The 26,420-nt window shown below is 49.1% G+C and overlaps 1 protein-coding gene across 1 annotated transcript in view; it reads right to left on the minus strand.

Moving 5' to 3' along the window:
- Window positions 1-26,420, minus strand: part of Git (ARF GTPase-activating protein GIT1) — a 258,810-nt gene that overhangs the window by 173,785 nt on the left and 58,605 nt on the right. The window contains exons 5-7 of the mRNA XM_075686917.1: window positions 24,024-24,110; window positions 16,184-16,314; window positions 1,494-1,588 (exon numbers count right to left, since the gene is read on the minus strand). Coding sequence (XP_075543032.1) covers window positions 1,494-1,588; window positions 16,184-16,314; window positions 24,024-24,110 — 313 coding nt within the window. The remainder of the gene's footprint in view (window positions 1-1,493; window positions 1,589-16,183; window positions 16,315-24,023; window positions 24,111-26,420) is intronic.

Here is a 26,420-nt window from a genome sequence, read left to right on the forward strand (position 1 = left end):
CACTCTGTATGATGAGGAAGATCAATTTTAATCTGTCCATTGTGGCGTAATTTGTGAAGCAGGAAGATTTGCATTCCAGCTAAATTCACTAGGGGAGTGACAATGCACTTGGTGGCGCGTCTATTTAAAAAATGTCTTTACACTTGGCCCACGAATAAAGGCAGGGCCCCTGCAATATCCACAAGGCCCAGTTGGGTCTTGAAACAGGTGGTGTGCTCACCTTAGCTGTGTCCACTAGCTGGCATGCACTGATTTCTGCACGGGAGAGGCACCAATAGTGGGCACTAAATAATGCAGACTGCCACACTTTTCTTCTTCCCACTGTCCACTTTTAACGTGATTGGAATTCTCTGGGAACTTGATCCAGTTTGCGGTATGCATCCAACTCCTTGCACATGACCCTCCCCTGCAGAGCCGGCGACATGGGCCACACCGGGCACGAACAGACAACTTGCCTGTTTGTGGCCAATCCCCAAGCGTGCATGCACGTGCCAAAGTGACGCAAGGGGGGTGTGCAGCCTCAGGCACAGTAAATCAATATCTTCCTCGCTGTTGCAGTTTTCCTGGCTTCTGTGTCATGTTTGGAACCATCCAGACCTAAAGTTTACTGACTCCTTTGTATTATGTTTCCACTTTATATGTTCCTTCATGTTACATAGAATTTTAACGCTGCGGTCAAGTAAATTTGCTGATGCACCAGCAAATTTGCTCTTGCATGTTGCTATGAAGACAATAAATATATACTCGCAGTTAAGCCTGTCAAGCCCCACATGTGTGGTCATTGGCATGTCCATTGCAATCCTTGAGGCATTCTGGTTGGTGGCTGCAGAAATGTTTCCCCTTCTTTACGAGATGGCTGTAAAGCTCTTGTTGCAGTTTTCTATGACATATGCGTGCGAGCATGCTTTGTGCAGGCTTGCATACTTCAAAAGTAAATACAGAAACAGGTTGAATGTGGCTACAGATATGCATCTCTGCTTAAGCATGATGACACCATGTATTGACAAGCTGTCCAGATTGAATAGACATGGCACTTTTGTTTGACCATTCTTTGCCAGGTTGCAATAAAAGGCACCTGTTCCATGCTCCATGTGTTTCACGCTACATTGCTGCCATGGAATGTGTGTGACACGTTGAAATTTCCCCCAAACAGCTGACTACTTTGGCTGAGGTTGCAGGTGTGAATTGAGCTGCATAAGCACTGCCAAGGAAAACAGCAGCTGCACTGACAAGTGCCCTTGCCAAAACACTGGCTTTTGGTTTTTGCACATTGCCATTCTAGAGAAGCGAACTCGCAAGGCAGTTTCAATGTAAAATGTAGCCTTCATAGATCACACGTGCACTTGAGTAGCCGTTGCCAGAAAGATGGCGCACTGATGCATAACGCTAGGTGCCACAATCATTACTGCACAAACAGCGCAACACATGCAACAAGCCAACATATTCGGCAAAGCGATCCATGTTTCACTGGCTGTCATCAATAAATTACTAACCTGGGTTTCGCCCACTGAGGTGGTGGGCCAGTCGGTCGGTAACCTCGTACTGGCTCTCTATGAGGCGTGCTTCAAGGTCAGCATGGCCAGCTTCCCTGAAAGACAAAAAACAGTTGCTTGGGCACATTGGCTCTTCTTTACACTAAGGTGAGCTGTGTCCACAATAATATGAGCAAGAAAATAAAGAAAGCTACAGTTTTGATAGCGATGCATTGGACAACTACACAAAGTACGGTTCGTAGATTTTTAGCTCTGTAAACTGCAGCAAATATTTGCATACAAGTTAAGTGAAGAAGAAGCATGGTGCACGCATGCACAGGAAAACATACAGATCCCACTTAATGTCTGCATTAACTGTTCTGTCCCAGAGGCTGGCACTGTTTGCTATGCCAGCGTTGCAACAGCAAATGATCACGGTCATCAAGTGAGGTCAGTTGTTGTTCACGTGTGTGCATATAATGCCGTGCTTGTTAATTTAATAGGTAGGTAAATGTTTACTGCAATTTACACGACTGATAATGCTATGAACCTTACTTTGTGCCTAATACTTGGCCATTGCTATCAATGCTTTGCTTTTAGGTGAAACTGTGGCTTCTTTGCTTGTTTGCTTTGCTTCTTTGAAACAGCTTCTTTGCTGTTGGACCAATGAGCTTGAAACCACCTATTGCAATCAGACAGTTTGGCTAGAATCAGCCAGATACACCAGTCCCATAATAGCTGCTGTATGACTCATCCCTGTTATAAAAGGAAATGTTAAGAGCTGTCGTAGACACGATGAGGGAACAAAAAATGTTTGGAATCTCTGCGTACGTGCATAGGCTTCAACACAGTCTAAAAAATGCTCCATCAAGCTGTGGTGTCTCGGCAGCATTTACCCCACTAAAGAGACCTTCGCAGTTCTATTTCTAGGTCTGGAAGAAAATTGAAGCTCCAGTTATGCATCATGAAGCCGGTTGTCCAATAAAGCACAGGAAGTGCTACACTTAGTCAAGACTGCTTAGCATACCAGATGCCACTGACCCTTCCTATGCTCCCACTTGGCTGACCACTGTCATAGCTGTGACTGCAAACCGACAGATTAACAGGAAAATTAAGGAGGCATTCCACACTAAATAGATGGGACAAGCTTCTGTTAGTCAGGCATCTATCATGTTGACAGAAAAAGAGCAAACTTATCTTTGTAGCCAGTGTTGATAGGAAAGGCCAGCTGTGACGTGTTCTCATTGTTTCAATAATCCTTTGTTTTGTGTTCTTTTCCCTGTATGCTTGTAAGAGATACTTCAGAGGCATTAATGGAGTGACTGACTACTGCATGACCTTTGAGGCTCTCCGTAACTGGTCTGTGCCGATCTTGGAGGCCATGGCTACCGACTTGACACCATGGCCAATTTGACATATTGCCGGGATTCTTCCTTCAATTTGCCCCTCACTTCGTTAACACTTTCCTTGCCAAAACTAGAGAAAAATGACCCTTTCTTGATGGCATGTAAAACTCCTTGACTGGGACCTTTGAGGTATTTCATACAAAATAAATAAATAAATAAATAAATAAATAAATAAATAAATAAAAACAAACAAACAAATAAAATAATAAATAAATAAATAAAAAAGGTCTTAGTAAGGATTATATTTTTATTGAACAGAGCATCAGGGTTGCAACAATATTGGCATGCGCTAGTTACGCTAGAAGACGAGGATAAAGAAGTGTGCGTGGTAGCTGCTGCAGAAACGAACAGTAAACAACCGTTCACTTGGAACTGACTGCTTGCCTTTTCCTCTCGCGACAAACTGGTGGAGGTGCAGGGTACGCATCCACCATATGCCGACTGGTCCTGAACGAGAATCCACCGACGCCAGTACCTCGGGGACGGCAGAAATCCATCAAAGCAGCCGCCATTTCCAAGGTCTTCCACTGCAATACAATCCCCTGGCAAGCTCCGTGAGGAAGATGTCAACAACAACCACAAGCCAAACCGAGGGGATCCCAAATGCTGCTGAACCATGCATTGTTAACGCACCTCGCTGTGATGTGTGGTGCGCGACATGGTGCGGTGATAGGGACGGTCATGAGCAGACGACAAAGAGTGCGCGTGCCGAGGCAAATTCCGTGCTGGAAGGAGAAAAACGACAACGCCGAAGAGCGTCCAGCACGTGAACACGCGGTGCCAGAAAAACAACTAAAAGAAGAAAAGCAAACCAATTAGAAAAGACCACGGGGCGTCAGGCAGCCAATCCGAGAATGCCTAATCGGCTAGAAAGAAGAAAAATCGTGGTGCGCTGGCAGAAAGAGGAGACGCCGGGGAGACACCAGGAGAGTTCCAGGAAGCGACGGCAGGAGGAGGTCAACCACCGGAGCGGGCGTTGAAGACGGGCCGTCGGGTTCCGGATCCGAGCCACCAGGACTTCACCCGACCGGGGCCTCCTGCCAACCTGTTCCTGTGCGTCGCCCGTCTACCCGAGCGTGCCGCCAGCTCCTCAAGGCCAGTGAGCTTCTGTGCTCGTGGGTACGACGGGAACAGTCGGGCTACGGGCCCGAGTTCTACGCCAGCTGCCCTGCCAGAACGCCACCCCCGTTTGTCGTACCGCCGGCTGCCCGAGGCCGGCGTCCGAGCTTCTGTGCCCGTGGGCAGGACAAGAGCAGTCGGGCTACGGGCCCGAGCTCTACACCCAGCTGCCCGGCCAGAAAGCCGCCGCCGTCTGCTCGTGCCACCAAGCCGCCTGGTTTACTTCTCCGAGACAGAGCTGGCCAGCTCCGGTCGCTCGGTCAACCAACTTAGACCACGACCTTTGGTGAGACTGGCGCCACTCCTTTCACCAGCTTGTCGCAGCGTCGCAGCTTCGAGACTGTTATGTATCCCTGCCGTCGTGGCAAGCCCGGACTCGCGCACTACTTAGCTCCATACTAGCCCCAAATGTGTGTCTTAATGTGTATTTGAGTGTTTCTTTTATGTTTGCTATTTTCTTCTATTTATTTTTTAGCCTTCTTTAGTTCCATTAAACGTTTGTGTGTGTGTTCGAAACGAATGGCTTTGTCCTCATTTGGGTTCTCGGAGGCTCCGCCTGAGAGAACCATCAGAACCTTTTGAGTACCCGAACCTTTGTCCCCATATTAGGGCCATCACACTCGCACACCTAACCCACTCCATGGAAACGCCTTTAAGGACATTGAAGACTGGTTGGACCACTTCAACCGGGTCGCAGCCTTTAACGACTGGGACGATTGCCGTAAGTTGAAGAACGTCTACTTTTTTCTTTTAGATGTGGCAAGAGTACGGTACAAGAACCACGAAGCCTTATTTACCAGCTGGCAGGAGTTTTACCGACTGCTTCGTGACGCCTTCAGCACCCCCGAAAGGAAATAAAGAGCTGAACAGGCACTGTCTTCGAGGTTCCAAATACTGAACGAAATCATCGCCATGTTCATCAAAGACATGATGCAATTTTTTTGCCGGTCTGACCCACTAATGCCAGAAGACAAGAAGGTGTGTCTGTTTATGCGAGGCGGAGAAGAACAGCTTTTCGCAGGCCTTGTGCGCAATCCTCCTACAAAAGTAGTTTGTTCGTTCATGAAGCAACAGTCATGGAACGTATGCTTCGGCAGCGGCTCTCGCAGGATGAACGCCAGACCACCATGACTACTGCATGCTCTCTCGTACCTGCAAATGATGACAGGGAGTCCCTTACTAAAATAATATGGCAAATCGTTTGAGAAGAACTGCAGAAGGGTTATGCATCGGCTCCAGCACCTCCGAGCGCCGTGGCTCTTACGGACGTCATTTGGGAGGAACTCGGCAAAGTGGTTCATCCCTCGCCACCAACACGTACCGAGCCCTCCATGTTCTCATAAGCAGATGCTCTTCGGGTTTGCGCGCCGTCAACAAGCCGTTTCTTGCAGCCACCTGCTGGGATTCCTCGACGCTTCCCAAGTCCAATCCACGCACGAATCTGCAAGCAGCCTTTCATACTTGTCCACACAAGTTTTCAGTATGGTGTGCTCCCGACAACAGTCTGTTGTGCTACCACTGTGGGGAGGCTGGTCACATGTATCGCGACTGCCAATACCAACGGATTGGTCTGCGGGGATACCATCCGGATGCCCATTGCCCGCGCTATGGCGAACGCCCACACAAAATCGAGTAATACTTAGAAAGTAGCCGGCTTCCTCCTGCCCCGCATCGAAGACAGTCACCGCCGCTGTCACCTCGTCGGTACGCGTCACCAAACTGCGCTCAACCCGCCTATGATTCCGCTGGAGTCAACGTTGGAAGCCCGCGCCATGGAAGCTGGAAATGCCGACCTCTGGGGGTGAGGCCGCTGTCATGCAAACCATCAAATATCCTCCGCCGACGCCACCCCTCGCGATGTATCGCTGACTCCTTCATTCGAAACAGCCAAAAGAACTTCCGCTGCTATTACTGCTTCCATTGATGGTTATCCGGTAACTGCATTTGTCGATAAGGGAGCTGATTACTCGGTTATGAGTGCCTCACTGGCCACTCGGCTACACAAGGTGCTGACAGAGTGGGATGGCCTACATCTGATTACGGCTGGAGGACACCTCGTGACACCCACTGGACGATGCACCGCCAGACTTACAATTTCTACTTCAACTTTCGTAGCGTCTTTCCTTGTGCTGCCCAAGTGTTCTCGGCTGGTTATACTGGGCATGGATTTTCTCCAGGAATATGGGGCAATCATTAAACTGCGTGACTTGTTCATGACTTTTTCTATGTTTCTTCGAATTCGAGTGTGGAGAATGAACATCACCGGGCGGCTTTATGCATGGTCGATGACTGCGTGACGTTACCACCTTGAAGTAGCATCTTTGTCCTCATTGAATGCCCCCAAGACCAACTAGGAATAGGCATCGCCGAAGGTAACCTCACCATTTTGCTGGATCGAGAAGTCTGCGTCGCACAAGGTCTCATAGAGCTACAAAATAGGCAAACCACGATCCTAGTTACCAACTTAAGTGGCAAATACAAGCACTTTGTGAGGGATACCACCATGGCCTACTTAGAAACGGTGGCCGAGTCCAATGCCTGTGCTTGGTAACGACAATCTCAATTGCGGGACCAAGCGATGTGGACTTGACCAGTCACATCAACTTCAACCCACAGCTAGATCAACCCGAAAAGGAGAGGCTCCCCACTCTGCTATTGTCATTTAGCGACTGTTTCTCCCCCACGTCGAAGGTCAAACACACTCCTTTAACCAAACACAGAATCATCACTGAACCAACTGTCCAACCTGTTCACCAACACCCTTATCGCGTGTTGCAAAGAGAACAGGATGCTATTCGTCATCAAGTTAAACAAATGCTAGACGATGATGTCATTCAACCATCGACAAGTCCTTGGGCTTCACCAGTTGTATTAGTTAAGAAGAAAGTTCACTACGATTCTGTGTCGATTACCGCAAACTGAACAAGATCACGAAAGAAGACGTTTACCCACTTCCTCGGATTGACGACTCTTTGGATCGCCTGCGACATGCCCGTAACTTTTCTTCAATGGATCTGCGTAGTGGGTACTGGCAGATTGAAGTTGACGAACGGGACCAGGAAAATAACGGCGTTTATAAAACCTGGTGGTCTATCAATTTAAGGTCCTCCCTTTTGGATTGTGTTTCGCTCCGGCCACATTTCAATGCATGATGGACACAGTTTTATCTAACCTCAAGTGGCACTCGTGTTTAGTCTACTTAGATGATGTAGTTGTTTTTTTCCACGACGTTTGAACAACACATCCAGCGGCTTGAGGCAGTTCTTCAAGCCATCCGCACCGCCGGCCTGTCTCTGAAGCCTGAAAAATGTCCCTTTGGCTACGAGGAGCTTAAATTTCTAGGTCATATTTTCAGCAGCACCTGCATGTGCCCTGACCCTGACAAAGCCATGGTAATTGCTCTGTTCCCGATACCAAAGTCAGAGCATGATGTCCGCCGATTTTTAGGGATTTGTGCATATTGCCGCCATTTTGCGCCCAATTTTTGTGACATTGCCGAACCTCTGCAACAACTCATCAAGAACGATGTCCCATTTGTTTAGGGTCCAGCACCCAATCTGGCGCCTTCCACTACCTTCAGTGATGTCTACAGACACCACCGATCTTTAGTCACGTTGACACCGAGGCCGACACAGAAGTGCATACTGATGCTAGTAACATTAGTCGCGGAGCGACACGCGCACACTTTCAAGCTGGTGTTGACTGCATTATTGCGTATGCCAGCCGAACTTTGTGTGCTGCTGATAAAACTACTCAGCAGCTGAAAAGGAATGTCTGGCAGTCGTATGGGCTATCCAGAAGTTCCAGCCATACTTGTACGGACGCCCCTTCTGTGTCGTCAGCGACCACCACTCTCTCTGCTGGCTGGCGAATCTCAAGGATCCTTCAGGCAGTCTCGCAAGATGGAGCCTTCAGTTGCAGGAATTTGATGCGACAATTGTCTGTAAGTCTGGCCAAAAAAAGCACGGACGCCGACTGTCTCTCCCGCACACCCGTCGAACCCGCACCACCAGATACTGATGACGACTCTGGTTTTCTTTGTACTCTTCCGTCTTTAAACCTAGCTTAACAGCAACGCCAAGATTCTGAGCACCAGCCCTTGATTGAATGCCTTGATTGAATGCCTTGAAGGAAGCCACTTACAACCCACGTGGCAGTTCGCGTATCACATGTCCTCTTTCTGCCTACACGGCAACATCCTATACAAGCGGCACTTTCACCCTATGGCAACCGTTTTCCTGCTCGTTGTTCCCGCTCTTCTCCGCAACAACATTCTATCTGCATGCCGCGACGAACCAACGTCCGGGCGTCTTGGTTTCACATGTACTCTGGCAAGGATCAAGCAGAAGTACTACTGGCGAAAACTCACAGAAACCGTGAAGCGGTACGTCAGAAGTTGTCAAGACTGACAGCGTTGCAAAGTTCCACCACTGAAACCAGCCGGTCTGCATGAGCCTGTACGACCTCCTTGCTCACTTTTTGAACAAGCCAGGATGGATTTACTTGACCTGTTTCCCAAGTCTTCGGCTGATAACTGCTGAATCGTCGTCACCGATGACCTCACTCAATACTGCGTAACACAAGCCGTTCAGTGAGCTACTGCTTCAGATGTAGCCAACTTTTTTGTCAAAAATATCGTCCTTCGACATTGTGCTCTCACTGTCGTCATCACAGACTGTGGTACGGCCTTCACTGCCCAGTTGGTCCGAGATATTCTGCAGCTGAGTGGAACAACAGCGTCTCAACAAAATGATTGCGGATATGCTTTGCGGATATGCTATGTTGCCACGGATCATAAAAATTGGGAGGAACGGAATCCTGCTTGGTCCTTTGGTTGACTGAAGTCTAAGGTGTTCCTGATTCTATTTGCGATTACCTTAGTAAATACCTTGTAGGCAACGGACAGTAAGCTGATCGTTCTATAATTTTTCAAGTTTCTAGCATCCCCTTTCTTATGGATTAGGATTACGTTGGTGTTCTCTTCCAGGAGTGCAGCGGTAGCATAGAGGTAGAGCATCCACCTCACGTGCAAGAGGACCGTGCTTCGAATCCCGGTGCCGCACAATTTTTCACCGGATTGAAAAAAAAAATCCACGTGTTGATAAAATTGCATAAACAGGCCTGGAGTGCGGCCTGATTCCGATGACCAGAACCACTAACGCACTCCCTCACCAGAGCAGGATGCCAGTACTTGGCCACAACCTCCTATATGAATACAACAATCAAACCCCGGCCCTCAGTCCCCAGCAGCTGCGAAGCAACTGACCACGGCGGCGGTCAGACCTGCGACGCAGCAGAGGGTGCTAAGAAACACTGGCTCCGGACAGGCTGCTATTGGAATATGAACCTGGCAACGTTTAATGCTAGAACGTTATCTAGTGAGGGGAGTCTTCCAGCGCTATTGGAGAAATTAGAAAGCAGTAAATGGTATATAATAGGGCTCAGTGAAGTTAGGAGGACAAAAGAAGCATATACAGTGATAAAAAGTGGGCATGTCCTGTGCTACCGGAGCTTAGCAGAGAGATGAGAATTAGGAGTCAGATTCCTGATTAATAAGGATATAGCTGCTAACATACAGGAATTCTATAGCATTAACGAGAGGGTGGCAGGTCTCGTTGTGCAACTTAATAAGAGGTACAATTTGAAGGTTGTACAGGTCTGCGCCCCTACATCCAGTCATGATGACCAGGAAGTCGAAAGCTTCTATGAAGACGTTGAATCGGCGATGTGTAAAATCAAAACAAAATATACTATACTGATGGGCGACTTCAATGCCAGGGTAGGCAAGAAGCAGGCTGGAGACAAGTCAGTGGGGCAATATGGCATAGGCTCTAGCAATAGCAGGGGAGAGTTATTAGTATATTTTGCAGAACAGAATAATATGCAGATAACGAATACCTTCTTCCGCAAGCGGGATAGCCTAAAGTGGACTTGGAGGAGCCCAAATGGCGAGAGTAGAAATGAAATCGATTCATACTCTGCTCTAACCCTGGCATTATACAAGATGTGGACGTGCTCGGCAAAGTGCGCTGCAGCGACCATATGATGGTAAGATCTCGAATTAGCCTAGACTTGAGGAGAGAACAGAAGAAACTGGTACATAAGAAGCCAATCAATGAGTTAGCGGTAAGAGGCAAACTAGAGGAATTCCGGATCAAGCTACAGAACAGGTATTCGGCTTTAACTCAGGAAGAGGACCTTAATGTTGAAGCAATGAACGACAATCTTATGGGCATCATTAAGGAGTGTCCAATAGAAGTCGGTGGTAACTTCGTTAGACAGGATGCCAGTAAGCTATCGCAGGAGGTGAAAGATTTGATCAAGAAATGCCAATGTATGAAAGCCTCTAACCCTACAGCTAGAATATAAATGGCAGAACTTTCCAAGTTAATCAACAAGCGTAAGACAGATGACATAAGGAAGTATAATATGCATAGAATTGAACATGCTCTCAGGAAGAGAGGAAGCCTAAAAGCAGTGAAGAAGAAACTAGGAATAGGCAAGAATCAGATGTATGCGTTAAGAGACCAAAACCGGCAATATCATTAGTAATATGCATGAGATAGTTCAAGTAGCTGAGGAGTTTTATAGAGAGTTATACAGTGCCAGTGGCACCCACGACGATAATGGGAGAGAGAATAGCCTAGAGGAATTTGAAATCCCACAAGTAACGCTGGAAGAAGTAAAGAAAGCCTTAGGAGCTATGCAAAGGGGGAAGGCAGCTGGGGAGGATCAGGTAACAGCATATTTGCTGAAGGATGGTGGGCAGGTTGTTCTAGAAAAACTGGCCATCCTCTATATACAATGCTTCATGACTTCGAGCGTACCGGAATCTTGGAAGAACGCTAGCATACGTAATCCTAATCCATAAGAAAGGGAACGCCAAAAACTGGAAAAATTATAGACCGATCAGCTTACTGTCTGTTGCCTACAAAGTATTTACTAAGGTAATCGCAAATAGAATCAGGAACACCTTAGACTTCCGTCAACCAGAGGACCAGGCAGGATTCTGTAAAGGCTACTCAACAATAGACCATATTCACACTATCAATCAGGTGATAAAGAAATGTGCGGAATATGACCAACCCTTATATAGAGCTTTTATTGATTACGAGAAAGCGTTTGATTCAGTCGAAACCTCAGCAGTCATGGAGGCATTACGGAATCGGGGTGTAGACGAGCCGTATGTAAAAATAATGAAAGATATCTATTGCGACTCCAGAGCCAACGTAGTCTTCCATAAAGAAAGCAACAAAATCCCAATAAAGAAAGGTGTCAGGCAGGGAGATACGATCTCTCCAATGCTATTCACAGCGTGTTTACAGTAGGTATTCAAAGACCTGGATTGGGAAGAATTGGGGATAAAAGTTAATGGAGAATACCTTAGTAATTTGCGATTCGCTGATGATATTGCCTTGCTTAGTAACTAAGGGGACCAACTGCAATGCATGCTCACTGACCTGGAGAGGCAAAGCACAAGAGTGGGTCTAAAAATTAATCTGCAGAAAACTAAAGTAATGTTTAAGAGTCTCGGAAGAGAACAGCAATTTACAATAGGTAACGAGGCACTGGAAGTGGTAAGGGAATACATCTACTTAGAGCAGCTAGTGACGGCGGATCCGGATCATGAGACGGAAATAATCAGAAGAATAGGCTGGGGTGCGTTTGGCAGGCATTCTCAGATCATGAACGGTAGGTTGCCATTATCCCTCAAGAGGAAAGTGTATAATAGCTCAGTACACACATATGGTGCAGAAACCTGGAGGCTTAGGAAAAGGGTTGTACTTAAATTGAGGACGATGCAACGAGCTATGGAAAGAAGAATGACGGGTGAAACGTTAAGGGATAAGAAAAGAGCAGATTGGGTGAGGGAACAAACACGAGTTAATGACATCTTAGTTGAAATCAAGAAACAGAAATGGGCATGGGCAGGAAATGTAACCAGGAGGGAACATAACCGATGGTCATTAAGGGTTATGGACTGGATTCCAAGGGAAGAGAAGCGTAGCAGGGGACAGTAGAAAGTTAGTTGGTTGGATGAGATTAAGAATTTTGCAGGGACAACATGGCCACAATTAGTACGAGACCGGGGTAGTTGGAGAAGTATGGGAGAGGCCTTTGCCCTGCAGTGGGCGTAACCAGGATGACGACGACGAAGCATTCTTGAGTCATGAGGCATTGTGTATATAGGGTGGCCAGTTTTTCTAGAACAATCTGACCACCATCCTTCAATAAATCTGCTGTTACTTGACCCTCCCCAGCTTTCTTCCCCCTTTGCATAGCTCCCAAGGCTTTCTTTAGTTCTTCCGGCTTTAATTGTGGGATTTCAAATTCCTCCAGACTATTCTCTCTTCCATTATCGTCGTGGGTGCCACTGGTACTGTATAAATCTCTATTGAACTCCTCAGCCACTTGAAATATCTCATCCATATTAGTAATGATATTACCGTCTTTGTCTCTTAATGCATGCATCTGATTCTTGCCTATTCCTAGTTTCTTCTTTTCGGCTTTTAGGCTTCCTCCATTTCTGAGAGCATGCTCAATTCTATCTATATTATACTTCATTATGCCAGCTATCTTATGCTTGTTACCTTGGAAAGTTCTGCAAGTTCTATTCTAGCTGTAGGGCTAGTGGCTTTCATACATTGGCATTTCTTGATCAGATCTTTCGTCTCCTGCAATAGCTTACTGGTCTAACGGAGTTATCACCGACTTCTATTGCACACTCCGTAATGATGCCCATAAGATTGTCGTTCATTGTTTCAACACTAAGGTCCTCTTCCCGAGTTAAAGCCGAATACCTGTTCTGTAGCTTGATCTGGAATTCCTCTAGTTTCCCTCTTACCGCTAACTCATTGATTGGCTTCTTATGTACCAGTTTCTTTTGTTCCCTCCTCAAGTCTAGGCTAATTCGAGATCTTACCATCCTTTGGTCACTGCAGCGCACCTTGCCGAGCATGTCTACATCTTGTATGATGCCAGGGTTAGCACAGAGTATAAAGTATATTTCATTTCTAGTCTCGCCACTCAGGCTCCTCCACGTCTACTTTCGTCTATCCTGCTTGCGGAACAAGGTATTCATTATCCGCATATTATTCTGTTCTGCAAACTCTACTAATAACTCTTCCCTGCTATTCCTAGAACCTATGCCATATTCCCCCATTGATTTGTCCCCAGCCTGCTTTTTTCCTACCGTGACATTTTTCAGTTGTATCATGGCGTCCTGAGTTCTGAGCTTGTTTCGGAACCTGATGACGGTGTTTGGGTAGAGCCCCGAATTTTCCAGGTACTTCTGCCACCTGTACATGAGTACATGCTCCAATGCTCTGCCCACACAGGACGTAAGCGAGATCGGCCGGAGGTTCTCAATGTTGAGTGGCTTGCCCGGCTTGGGAATCAAGATGGTCTTGGCTGCTTTCCACTGCCGGGGTAGTAACCCAGCTAGCCAACAAGTGTTGAAGTATGCCGTATGATACAACTGAAAAATGGAATCCTCGATGACACTGCCAACACGAAAGAAAAGCGAGCCATCTTGGGTTTGGACCAAGTGAGACACTCTGCGATCCTGGCCCAGGTGTCACGGCTAAACATGGGCAAGAGAACATAGGCGTACATCAAAGATTTTTGGCGAAGCGGACTACCAAAATCATCACCGGTGACCTGCGGCTCCAAAAGAAGAAGCTCAGCAGTGTTGGGACCCCCCAGGGCTCGGTCATCTCGCCATTACTTTTCAACCTTGTAATGATAGGGGTGGCCGAGCGGATCTCGCGAGTCGCGCGGGTCCGACACACCATTTATGCCGACGACATAACGCTCTGGGTTCCAGGAGGAAGCGACAGGCACATCGAGAGTACATTACAAGAGGCGGTTGACGCTATCAAGGAGCAGCTGGACGGGTCTGGGCTCGTCTTCTCCCCAAGCAAGTCTGAGCTGTTGGTTATTCCTCCGAAAAGAGCAGCTAGGAAGACAAAAGGCAACGAACCTGCGAGAGAGCAAGACACAATAAAGATCAAGACGAGCGGTGGTCACACGATCCTGGTTGTCAAGAAGATCCGAGTGCTGGGCATGCTGATTGAGCACAAACGAGTCAACGGCGAGACGGTCAACCGTCTCTCGGCCAAGGTCACCACGGCCATCTGCCTCATTAAGAGGGTGTCACACAGAACAGCAGGCATGAAGGAAGAAAGCCTCACCCGGCTAGTGGAATCCTTCGCTATAAGCCACATTACATACGTTGCTGCTTTCCACAACTGGAGGCAGTGCGAGCGAAATAAGATCAATGCGCTCATACGCAAAGTGTACAAGGCTGCACTCGAACTTCTCGACTGCACAAGCACCGACAAGTTCCTGGCCCTAGGAGTGCATGACACCCTGGAGGAAATGGCCGAGGCGCAGAGGACCGCTCAGCTCACACGGCTATCGGAAACAAGAACGGGCAGACAAGTGCTGCGTGACCTAGGCCTGGGACCAAAGGAAAGGGGACCCGAAAATACAGAAGTGCCTGTACCGGACACAATTAGTAGATGGCTACGGTTATGTCCAGTGCCAAGAAACATGAACCCTAAGTTCCACAAAGAGCGGCGGGCGGCGAGGTCCAAGGCGCTCATCAATCTCCATGCCAAAGACAGGGGTGCCGTGTTTGTGGACGCGGTAGAGTATCCACATGACAGAAAGGCATTCACCGTTGCAGTTGTCGGGGCATCGACAGGTGCAACGAGAACAGCGGCGAGTGTGCGGACTCGAGGGGCGCATCAAGCTGAGGAGGTGGCCATTGCCCTGGCCATCGTCAACCCCGAGTGCATGACTGTGCGCTGTGATTCTAGGACGGCAGTGAAAAATTACGCCAGAGCAAGGGTGTGGGGTGAAGCCGCGCGTGTTTTGCGTGTGGTCGATCTCGCGAGTGGAAATCGGTGTGTGGTGATAAAGTGGTTTCCGGCCCGCATGGGCAGTGATGTGTTGGATTGCGGCAACGCAAACCACAACGAGACGGCGAACACGGTGGCACGAGGACTAACCAACCGTGGTGCTGCTACTGCAGTGGATACGTCGTGGTGGTGGGAAACCAAGGACAAAATGACTTCCTACAACGAAATTGTGAAGTGGTACAGACTAGAGCGAAGGACTATGCCGCCACCTCATCCAGGCTTGACCTGTAAGGAGGCGGTTTTATATCGACAACTTCAAACAAGGTCGTTATTCACCCCGGTGCTGATGAGACACGTGTGTCCAAGTGTTTATGAAAGTGACCTGTGTTGTGTGTGCCGAAAGGAAAGAGCCACTGCAGCTCACATCCTTTGGGACTGTGCTAAGAATCCGCACCAAACTGCAATGATAACAACGATCCCGTCGTGGCTCGAGGCCGCAACAAGGTGCTATGATCAAGATGTCCAAGCCCAGGCTGTCCAGCAGATCTCGGTGGCCCTCGAAAGGCAACGACCGAGCGAAACCGGAGGGAGGCTGCCACCCCTAAAGAGGGGCAGGCGCGGTCGACCAAAGGGAGTAGTGCGGCCACGGCCAAAGTAGAGGCGCCCCTAGCCGTGAAGACGTCATGGTAGCGTCACGGTAAGGCTTCCCTAACAGGGGAAGGCTAACCGTTCTGCAGGCCTTCATAACAAAGTTTCTTCACTCACTCACTCACCGTGGCATTGAAGTCGCCCATCAGTATAGTGTATTTTGTTTTGACTTTACCAATCACCAATTCCATGTCTTCATAGAAGCTTTCGACAAAGGCATAAAACGACACTTGCTGCCAAACAGCTGACGGCTGTCCGGGCTGGCTTTGTGTGTCTCTATTGTCTGAAATAAAAGAATGCGATTGGTCACCATCTTCAGAGTCAGTGCTACGAGTGGCATCCAAACAATCACCTCAGGATCCAGCAAAATTGCGAGACCAACATTGTTCTTGTGAGAGCTCAGCTACCTGAGCGTCTGCCATCTTACTGGGTGCGCAGCTTCGCATGATTCCTATAAGCTGCCCCAGCATGGCATTAACTACCCAGAAAATAGAAGTCCACTCCCCTGACTGCATAGTAGATGGCACAGAAAGCAAGGGACCTGGAAGGCGGCAAATAAGCAAAAGCCACGAAACAAGCACAAAATTGGTTATGTGAAGATGTTCCCGTGACGCGTCAGTGGCAAGAAGCGGTGGACGAAACTTTATAGGACACGACACCACCATCAACCTACCTGGCACAGTCAGCGGGCGTCATGCCCTGCGAGTCCCTGGCAGTCAGGTCAGCCCCGTACACCAGCAGCAGCTCCACCTGGCAGGCCTGGCCACTGCGCGCAGCCACATGCAGTGCCGTGCTGCCTTTGTCCTACGCACACACACAGCACCAGTTGCAACGGGCAGCAACGAACAAAAATGAAATGGCCAAGTTTCCAGTCTGTGCAGTTAAATAAGAGATTTGTGGGTTTGCATACTGCCCTGACGTTGCAGCATGCAGACTGAGTGCTATGAGCCTTGGCTTTCCTACAATGTCAGAGCTTTCACATATAAATTACAAATTCTCGTCTAATTACAAAGGCAACAGAGACTTGCAAGGCAAATGGCAAAGTGCTTAGTTTTAGCCATAGACGACCATCCACGTATGTGATGGTTGCAGAGTCGCTCAAGAAAACTGGATTATTAAACAGAGTGGATTGCACAGAGAATGATGACATGGTGCAATCTGTATACAGCACCAGAAAGCCATTTGAGATTGAGTGATGGACATTAGGGGTAACTGTATGGTGCATTGTTGCGCTGCATAATACACAAGAAACAAACAGAGACCTTGCACAAGGTCCACACTAACTTATTGTTTTTCGCGTTCGTGCACCTCTACTTCTGCAGCACACCATACAGTCACACCATACCAGATGGCCTCAGCCAAAGCACTTCTGAACATGACATGTATTATAGGTTTCCATTCTGTGACAGTGAACTATACAGCTTCCATCTTTCACATAAAAAGTGAGCAGCGACGACATGACACACTATCAACGTCGACATGTTCCTGTTCTCAAAGGCTGCCAGTCGCGCTCGCCGCCACTTCTCTGCATTAAATGTGACTACACGCATAATGTATTTTTATGTACTGTTTTGCTGACTCATTATTTAGCTTCCAAGATGCACTGTTTGCCTCTTGTCTCAAATAGACAACAAATGGACGCCCCTTCGATACAGCAGCGTAAACAACTGCCTCGTTCAGCTGCCAACGGTGTGAGTACTGGCGTCAAAGTTCCCGTGAGAAAACTAAGCACTCTCTAATTGAATCATAATATACACAAAGTCTTAATCTACGACTACCTTATGGATCACACGAATTGTGTGCATGAAAAGAGTACAAAGAACAATAAGTTAGGCAGCATATAACTCATATATTACAGTCTCCCGCTAGCTGGTTTTGCAGGTACAGTCGAACCCACTTATAACAATACCAGTTTTAACAATATATTGGTTATAACAATGAGAAGCTGCTGCACCATCGACTTTTCTATGTTTTCCATGGTGAAATAACCCGCTTACTACAATGCCCCGATGCCACATTATCAGTTATAACGATGAAGTCTGGCTGCTGGGTGTTCGAGCTGAAAGGTAGTGAAAAACGAAATCATTGAAAAGAAAAAGAAAACGAGAAATTCAAGCCGCTGCACGATGGGCCTCTGCTCCAACAGCCGCCACATGCTCATTTTCCGGCCATCTTTGCGCAGCTCTCTCCCGTCGCCCTTCCACCCCTCCGAACACAAATGGGCTGCGCCCACAGCTCTACGCTGCCCTACCCTCCGAAACACAAATGGACCGCGCCAACTGCACCACAAACAGATTGCGCTGAGCCGCGCTCCCGCACGAGACGTTCATTTGAGGGATCGCCAGCCGTTTCTGCACAGGCGCATATGAGCGCGCATGAGAGAGAAAATCTCTGAGCTTTTGCTCCTTGACTATATGAGTCTGCCTAGGCAATACAGAGAAGGTTTCTTAACACGTGTTGTACGCATTTGTCCCCTACACATGCCGGCATTGCGGAGTGCGGTCGAGTTTGTTTACGCTCTGCCGCTGACTGCCCGCACGGTGAGCCAGTGGGCACGGACGTGCCATTTGGTGATCGCTGTGTCTGAAGGGGCAAGGTTTTGACTAGTGTCGTATGTCACGGGTCACTTTTTCCGTCACGACAGGCTGGATTCTTGGACTCCTGGATTCTGTTCCAGGAGGGCATATGTAACCGGCAAATGGAAGCCTCAGGAGAACACCTGAGATTATAATAAAGCAGGCGGCTCAGGATCTCCAGGACACCCAAGGGCTAGCGGGAGGATTGAAGCTGGAAGCAGGGCGGCCCGTGGGTTGGAGTCGCGGAGGCCGAAGTGTGCCAGGGGGTGTCCGCATAAAAAATTGGCTGTTCGCGATAGCGGACAGCCGATCTCATACACCCCTCGCACGCTTTGGCCTTCGCATCCGGCGCCTGTAACCAACAAAGGCATAGCATTTAAGACCCACAATTTAAATACAGAGGGTGTCACTTGGTTAATTGGAGATTTCAAGGAGAGGCTTTTGTCCTGCAGTGGACATAAAAATAGGCTAAAAAATAATAAATAAGAAAATGACCCTTTGCCGCCAAAGCCTGGCCGGGTGTAGCAAGTATGTCACGCCCCCTCGGGCATAATCTTGGTTCGCCCGCCAAGCTTGGTGGCCTGCTACAGCTCGGCAGGCAACATTGGTCACCGCATCACAATAAACACTGACGAGCACGGCTGCTCGCCGGTCAGTCATCGTTCAGCACCACCACGCTGCGGAGCATCCGTCTATCGGAGGGTGCCACAAGCCCTCCCTTGTTCACGACCCGGGGTGGATCGTGACAGTTTTTTTGTTTTGTTTTGGCAGTCAAGTTTCTGTGTGAAAATAAATGCCGACACTTCCTTTCGTAACACCCCTTGTACATATATACAGCAGGTGTTGACAGCAGGTGTTGACGTGACACTGGCGACGAGGATGGGATCCTCGTGACACTGACGAGGCTGGCGACGAGTACCTACGGAGCGTCCCACGCCGCCGCGAGCGCCGAAACACCGCCCCCCATCGCTGTCGCCATGCCGCTGTACGGAAGGCTGAAGCCGTTCGAGGGAGATGGGTCCGCCTGGCAAATTTACGGGGAGCAAGTCCACGTGTTCTTCCGGGCAAATGACACACCCGAGGCCAAACAGCGGGACATTATCCTGGCCAGCTGCAGGACCCGCGTCTTCAGCCTCTTGCTCGACCTTCTCAAGCCAGCCACGCCGCACGTTAAGACGCTGGGTGAGCTGCTTGCCATACTGCGCTCGCATTTTAACCCAGCACTGTCCACACTAATGAAACATTTCCGCTTTAACAACTGGAGCCGCCGGGAAGGGGGACCCTCGGGCGGTTCGTTGCTGTGCTATGAGAGTTAGCGAGTGCCTGCGTTTTCGGAGACCAGCTGGACTTGCTGCTCCGGGACTGCTTCGTCTGCGGAATCAACAACCCCGCCATGCAGACGCGACTCCTGGAGCTGCTTCCCGACCCGTCGCTGGACAACGCCGTGAAGGCAGCGCTGGCAATGGAAGCTGCCGCCAAGGACGCCGGCGAGATTTCCCGTGCGACTGGATCACCGTCGGCGGAAGCGGCAGTCAACAAGTTCACGACAAAGGGCAGTACCTGCGGTCGCTGTGGCGGTGCCCCCTCCCCTTCACAGTACCAGTTCTCTCAAGCACAATGCTTTACGTGCGGGAAAACTGGGCATCTGGCACGTGTATGCCGAAGGGGGACGACGAGCGTATGCGGCTGAGGCATGTGGCAGCAGGCTCAAGTTCTTCCGTGGCCAGGCTCCACGTCATGGCCGAGAACCCGCCGATTTTCAACATGTGGCACACAGGCTTTGTACCGTCGTCTGTGCCGCCATACATGCTGACCGTCGAAATCTGCGGGCACCCCATTTCCATGGAGCTGGACACAGGGGCCAGCATGTCAGTAATGGCTGGGAAACTCTCCAAGCGTACTTTCCCCGGTGTGTCCGTCAAGGCTTAGGGCGTGATGCTGCGCAGCTCATCCGGGCAACTCTCCCAGGTCCAGGGTCAGGCACAGGTCAGCGTTCGTTTTGGCGACAGGGAGGCAACCCTTCCCCTTTACTTAACGAAGGGGTCGTCGCCGACGCTGCTGGACCGAAACTGGATTCATGCACTGGGCCTTCGTCTGCCAGAGTACCCGGAAGCCAGCCTGCATCTGGTGCAGAGCTGCCAAATCTGCCAGGAGTATCAGCGAGCCTCGCGTAATGTGGAAAGCACCCCCTGGCCGTTCCCACAGAGACCCTGGTCCTGCCTACATGTGGATTTTGGGGGCTCTGGCGGTGGTGGCGGAGCAGCCTCCTTGCGCTTTGAGGACCTGCAGAGCCAGTTCTCCGTGCTGTACAACGAGAGCATGCAACTCAAGACTCAGCTGGACGAGTGTCGCTCCTTGCTGTCGACAGCCAAAAACTCACACCTTCGCCACATTGAGCAGATGGAAAGCGAGGAGCTGGTCGTCCAGAAGAAGCTTCGCTTGGAGGTCATCCGCCTCGAGGACAACATCGCGCAGATTTGTCGAGAGTACGAGAATCTACGCACTGAGTTTGAGGCGTCGTCGGTGGTCGGCGAGCAGGCTCAGCCAATCAACCGGGAGATGTGGCACATTATAACGAGCCTGCAGAGCCGCAACAGGCGGCTCAAGAGCGAGGTCTCCTGCAGCAAGCACAAGCTGCGCAAGGCCCAATCAGAGACTCAGAAGCTGGCTGCTGACCAAGGGTGCTGTCCCGGGCCTTTGCCAGAGTCGGGAGCTCCAGTTCTCGCCAGGAACTTCTGTCCTGGCCCACCCTGGTCTACCGGACAGGTGGTGTCCCCTGCCAGCGCCTCATTGCTGCTCGTGCGCATGCCAGACGGGGACATGTGGCACAGACACGCCGACCATGTCAGGCCTCGCCTCGGGACCTGGCCAGCACCCTCGACTGCCACTGAGTTCCAGCCCGCAGGAGGACTAGCGGCAGCACCAGTCGCTTCCAGCGGAGTACCACCCACCTCGGAGGCGGCAACTGTTGCCAGTGGTGCGGCACTCGTTGGACCGGTGTCGAACCTGGCACCACTCGCAAGGCCGACTACTACGAACCCTCCGGATGGAGCAAGGCTGGCTCAGGCAGCACCCGGCGTTGCCACACCCGACCCGTCAACACTGGTGCCCAAGTGGAGTACTCGACGGCGGAGGCCACCAGACCGTTACTCGCCTGGGTAGCAGGCACCGTCGACCCAGCTAGGGTGGAGGCGGAGCCTCATAGTGTGAACATGGACGTTTGTTTTTCATTTAACAAACAAACTGGGGGTAAGGGGGTGTAGCAAGTATGTGACGCCCCGTCGGGCATAATCTTGGTTCGCCCACCAAGCTCGGTGGCCTGCTAAAGCTCGGCAGGCAACATTGGTCACCGCATCACAATAAACACCGACAAGCACGGCTGCTCGCCGGTCAGTCATCGTTCAGCGCCACCACGCTGCGGAGCGTCCATCTATCGGAGGGTGCCACAAGCCCTCCCTTGTTCACGACCCGGGGTGGATCGTGACACTGAGATTATGCCCGAGGGGGCGTCACCATACTTGCTACAGTAATAATATTCTCACGACGAATGGATTTCGTGGTGCTCATTTCGTCTAAAAAAAAAATGGCTGTACACAATAGCAAACAGCAGATTTCATACATCCCTGGTACACTTCGGCCTCACGAGCCCCAACCTGCAGACCAGTCCGGGTTCTAGCTTTGGTGTCCCTGTTGCCGCTTTGGTGTCCTGGAGCCGCCGCCAGTAATGCGAAATAATGACACATGGTTACAGTTAGTAAAAAACACGATTGAATAAATATATTTACATCCAACTTCCAACTTGTCATGCTAAGTTCAGCACTACAGCGCCCTAAGACTTCTGCAACACCAGTCAAAACTTTGCCTCTGAAGGAACGTCAGACAGACTTGCTAAGGCACTCTGCCTTCTAGATTTTCAATACATGCGGCCCAGGCTCTACTACGGTCGCAAGCTATGATCCGCCACGACTGACTTAGCACGAACGCCACAGGAGCAAGACAGTCTGTCCGACACAGCGGTTACCAAATCGGGCATCAGTGCCCACTGCTTCACCTATTTTACTGCGCCGGCAGCCAGCGTCCATGCGTAAACAAACTTGAGCCCACTCCGCAATGCCGGAATGCCTAAGGACAAATGCCCACAAAATGCTCTAAAGAAACCTCCTCCGTAGTGCCTTATAATCTTAATTCAAGGAGCAAAAGGCCCCAGATTTTCTTTTTCGCACCTGCCTTTACTCGCGCGTGCGCAGAAACGGCTGGCGATTCCTCATATGAACATCTCGTGTGCTTTCGCAAGTGTTGCAGAAGATAGTGCCAGCCTTTTCTCCTTCCCCCACCCCCCCCCCCAGCAAGAACGACTTCTCTCGCATGTTGTCCTCCTTCATGGGTTGCAAAATCAAGCGTCTTTCCTTTCTTTAGATCACTATCATCATTATCGTTATGTTGCTCGCCGGCTCCTTATTCAGTTCAGTTCTGTGAACAGCTTAATCGCTTGCGTTCATTTTTGTTGGTTGTGTCGAAGTCGTTCCCAGCCACATAGTTTCTCAACTTCGCTCGACTCGCTACCGAAACAGAAGATGTCTGATCTACCCACTGATCATCGGCAATGCACGCCGTTGCCGGTGAAAAGAAAGCGTACGGCTATAGATGGTGGAAACAAGTGCTTTTAACCAATGAGACAATCGTCGTGAACGTGCTTGCATCAGAAAGCAACGGCGACGACGGCAGCGATGATACAATAGGGCAGGCTGCCACAATGTTGTCTTCACAGGAGGCCCGGCATGATGCAGTCCCTCCGGGGCTTCGTTTTTACGAGGAGCCTTTCGCTGCACTACGTGGAGCACTTGGATGCCTTGGAGAAGGATGTCGGCAAACTTCGCGTAAAGCATGCATGTCTGACAAACATAGGCTTTTCTCTTGCAAGCCAGTGAGAAGTACATGCTGAGATGCTTGTGACTATCTGTCCTCAGCATTTTTTCTGGATTTGTCAAACTGACAGGCTGCCGTGGCAGCTTTCACACAATTTTTAATAGGCCCCTTTTGGGGCCACCAAAGCGATGCCTCGGCGGTGCTCGCATATCGCTTGCCACCCGTGACGCCTCTTTGTAGTTGTTATAGCAGTGCCATTCTTTAACGCCGACAGCCGTGGCTTGTTACATGCGATCGAAGGGCCCAGGAAGCAGTTAAACGTGTGAACACAATCAGCAGCAGGGCGGAAGAAGGTAGTGGGGAGGGGCACTGGCCTTCCTGCCATTATAGTTTTCTCGCATCAGCTTTGCCATCCCCATATTTTGATTTTTTCATGCAATCCGGTTATAACAATTATCGGTTATAACAAAATTTTCGCGGCACTTGAATATTGTTATAAGTGGGTGCGACTGTGTCCGGTCGCTCATACCAGCAGGACTCGGAGTGATGTGCCAAAATCTTCCCTGCTCAAAATCTGCATTTTTGTTATGTTCTGACATTTCTTGATGTCACTGATAAATGGCTTGCATTATTTTTCAAGCGAACGACGAGCGGTCACTGTACCAGCCGATGTAAACAAATGCACCGTTCAGTGCTTTGGACTGCCAGCAGCGTTCTTCCGGGCAAATTCTGCACTGGCGAGCCAGGCATGCCTTGCTTGCTTTTCCCGTTGGTCTACCATATGTGACGTCACACTAAGCTGTTTGCACGGCTGCTCTTTCAGGTACTGGTTTCGTTTTTGTGCTTTTTTTGCTTATATAAAATTATTATTTAATTTGCAGAACAATTCTACTATAAAACCCATAACAAGAGAGTCTCAGAAACAAAATATTGCCATTACTCTGATACAGCAAAAAGATAACCAGAGTTGCCCTTTAAAAGTGATAAACAGCTTCCTCCCCCTGCCTTTGGAATTCTTGCTAGTGCTGTCATGCTCTGTAAAGCATGCCAAGCAGAGAGAACTTGACTCACAGGGTGCAGGTGGGAAGGTAGCGCCCCCTGTGCAAGTAGGCGCAGGCTGGTCTCCAGGTTGGCTGTGCGCACACTTGCATGTAGTTGCTGCAGCAGTCACACAAAGTCATACCTGCACTCGCTCAGAACTCGGTTAACCAATTGTTTTGACAGATGCTTACTGGCAAAAAAAAAAAAATTGGCAGCTCAAGACTGAGCCTTTGTTCTGGAAAGCTGCCCATGCTAAGCTGTAAATCTGAGTAGATGAACACATTATGTTACAAATTCCATGCATCTCTTCATGGACATGGCTTCATTAAAACAAGTTGCAGTTTCGCCCAAAAGCCAAAGCATCAATTGTAAAAGAAAATTAGTGGACAGCTATGCCAAGTAAGGACAGCAGCTTTATCGGCGGTATAAACTTGTAAACATGGGCATACTAACTAAATTAACAAGCATCATATCACGCGCACACTAGAAAATATGAATGCATCTCACTCGATGATCGCGGAAACTCGCTGTCAAAATGTTTGATTGAGGAAGAGTGCTAGCAGCAGCGAGTGAACTGATCTTTACGCTGCGTCTCGCATCAATGCGAACAACGCCATGAAAACAAAGCGCGCGTGGGCCGGCCAGGCCAGCCAGTGTAGAACGATAGCCCCCACCCCTCCCCATCCCTTGCGCGAGGCGGAAGGGGTAGCCTTGTGCGAGGTGGAAGACTTCCTCCCCACTTTTTTCACTATTTCTTTTTAACTGCGATAATGACTTGCCCTCATGGCTTTCCTCACTTGTGTGCACGATTGAGCTGTTTTCACTGCACATATAGCGTACGGTGCACAGCGTCAATTTCATTGCCCTTGGACTTTATATGGAACCTCACAGCAACGGCAGAAATGTGCCTAGAGTGTCCATATAATTTCTATCACAATAAAAGGAATAGACAACAAGCAAAAGTCAAGCTACTACACTTTCTTGAATTTTCCAACACAATGTAACTTTTGTGTTACATGTTTTATGCGCACATGTCTTACATTCACAAGAATGTTTACGAGAAAATGTGGTGAATTCAGTGAACTTGTTCAAATAATTACATACTTCAGGCACTTCACACAAATACCTCTCCATAAGAGAGAACAGCATTCCTCTGTTACTGCACATCATAGCGGCTGCTAGGTACTTTGCTGCACATGGGTAATTTCATACCTGTTGTTAGTGAACAGCAATATGATTCACACAGGACTAGTACACCCTGTTCACGTGAGGCCTGACTTGTCTGTTGAAAAATACTAATGTCAAAGCCAAAAAATATTAGAAGTTGTTTAATTACTTAAGATGGTGACTGTTTATTTTAAAGTACCCCTCACCAGGTTTGGGCATAAACAAATAAGCATGGCTCATAGATCACGCGGTGGCGATCGTGTCGGCAAAATATAAAACGCCTGCGTGGCATGAACACGGTCAAAATTTCAAACAGAATGCTGCGTGCTTTTCCTCTTGAGGGAGCCACGTTTTGTGCAAGAGAGTCAAGGTCATACACACAGGCAAACGCACTGCTTGCAATGTCACCGAGCATGGCACGTGACTTGAGTTAACCACCTAATGAAGAATGCACATGCTGCTACTGGAAATGCACAGCGCAACAAAGAAAGAGACGACAAAAGCAAATGGAGGTGGGACTCGTCACAGGAACCCAATGCGGTAACTCAGTATGAGAGAAAGCAAAGAAGGGATGCCGCCTGAGGACGCTTGCCGAGGCAGGGGGAGTCACTTTTGTCAGTTGAGCTCGCCTCCTGGCAGCATGGTAACAGGAAGTTAAATTTCTTCTATCTTCTCTAATAACGAACATATTTTAAAAATGTTTTTGATGAAATGCTCCCTAGATGGTGCTTTACACCATCCAGAGTACAACCAAAATTTGCAATGACGCCTGGTGAAGGGTCCTTTAAAAAGTTGGAGAATTGTTCTGAAGAGATGCTGTGGACAAACAGGCTAGCAGCAACAATGACTTGCACCGAACAGAAATTTTTGCGAGTTGTTCATGTACTTTTGTTGAAATGAGTGGTTGGCACTGCTGTGGGCCAGGTCAAGTTATTCTTTTGACATCGATCTTGCCCTAAAATGGAAGCAAATAAAAAATAAAATTATTGGTGTCAATACAAAAATTGTACAAGAATTGTGAAAACTGGGGCACATTACAATAAAGTGGTAAATGTCGGCAGCTGCATGAGGCGAACTCCAACACAGCCACTGCTGTCCCGCCTGGAAGGGAACGTCTCCGTGCATGCGTACAGTGCAAGCCCAGTTACCACATTTCCAAGCTGACTGCATGCACAGACTTGCTGTCTTTCTTGTCAATAAATCAGGATTCCAGAAGGTAAAATGATCATTGAAAGCGATGCGTGTTCCTTCTAAGAAAAT

The sequence above is a fragment of the Dermacentor variabilis genome, chromosome 3, assembly GCF_050947875.1.
Source record: "Dermacentor variabilis isolate Ectoservices chromosome 3, ASM5094787v1, whole genome shotgun sequence".
In the NCBI taxonomy this organism is placed as follows: domain Eukaryota; kingdom Metazoa; phylum Arthropoda; class Arachnida; order Ixodida; family Ixodidae; genus Dermacentor; species Dermacentor variabilis.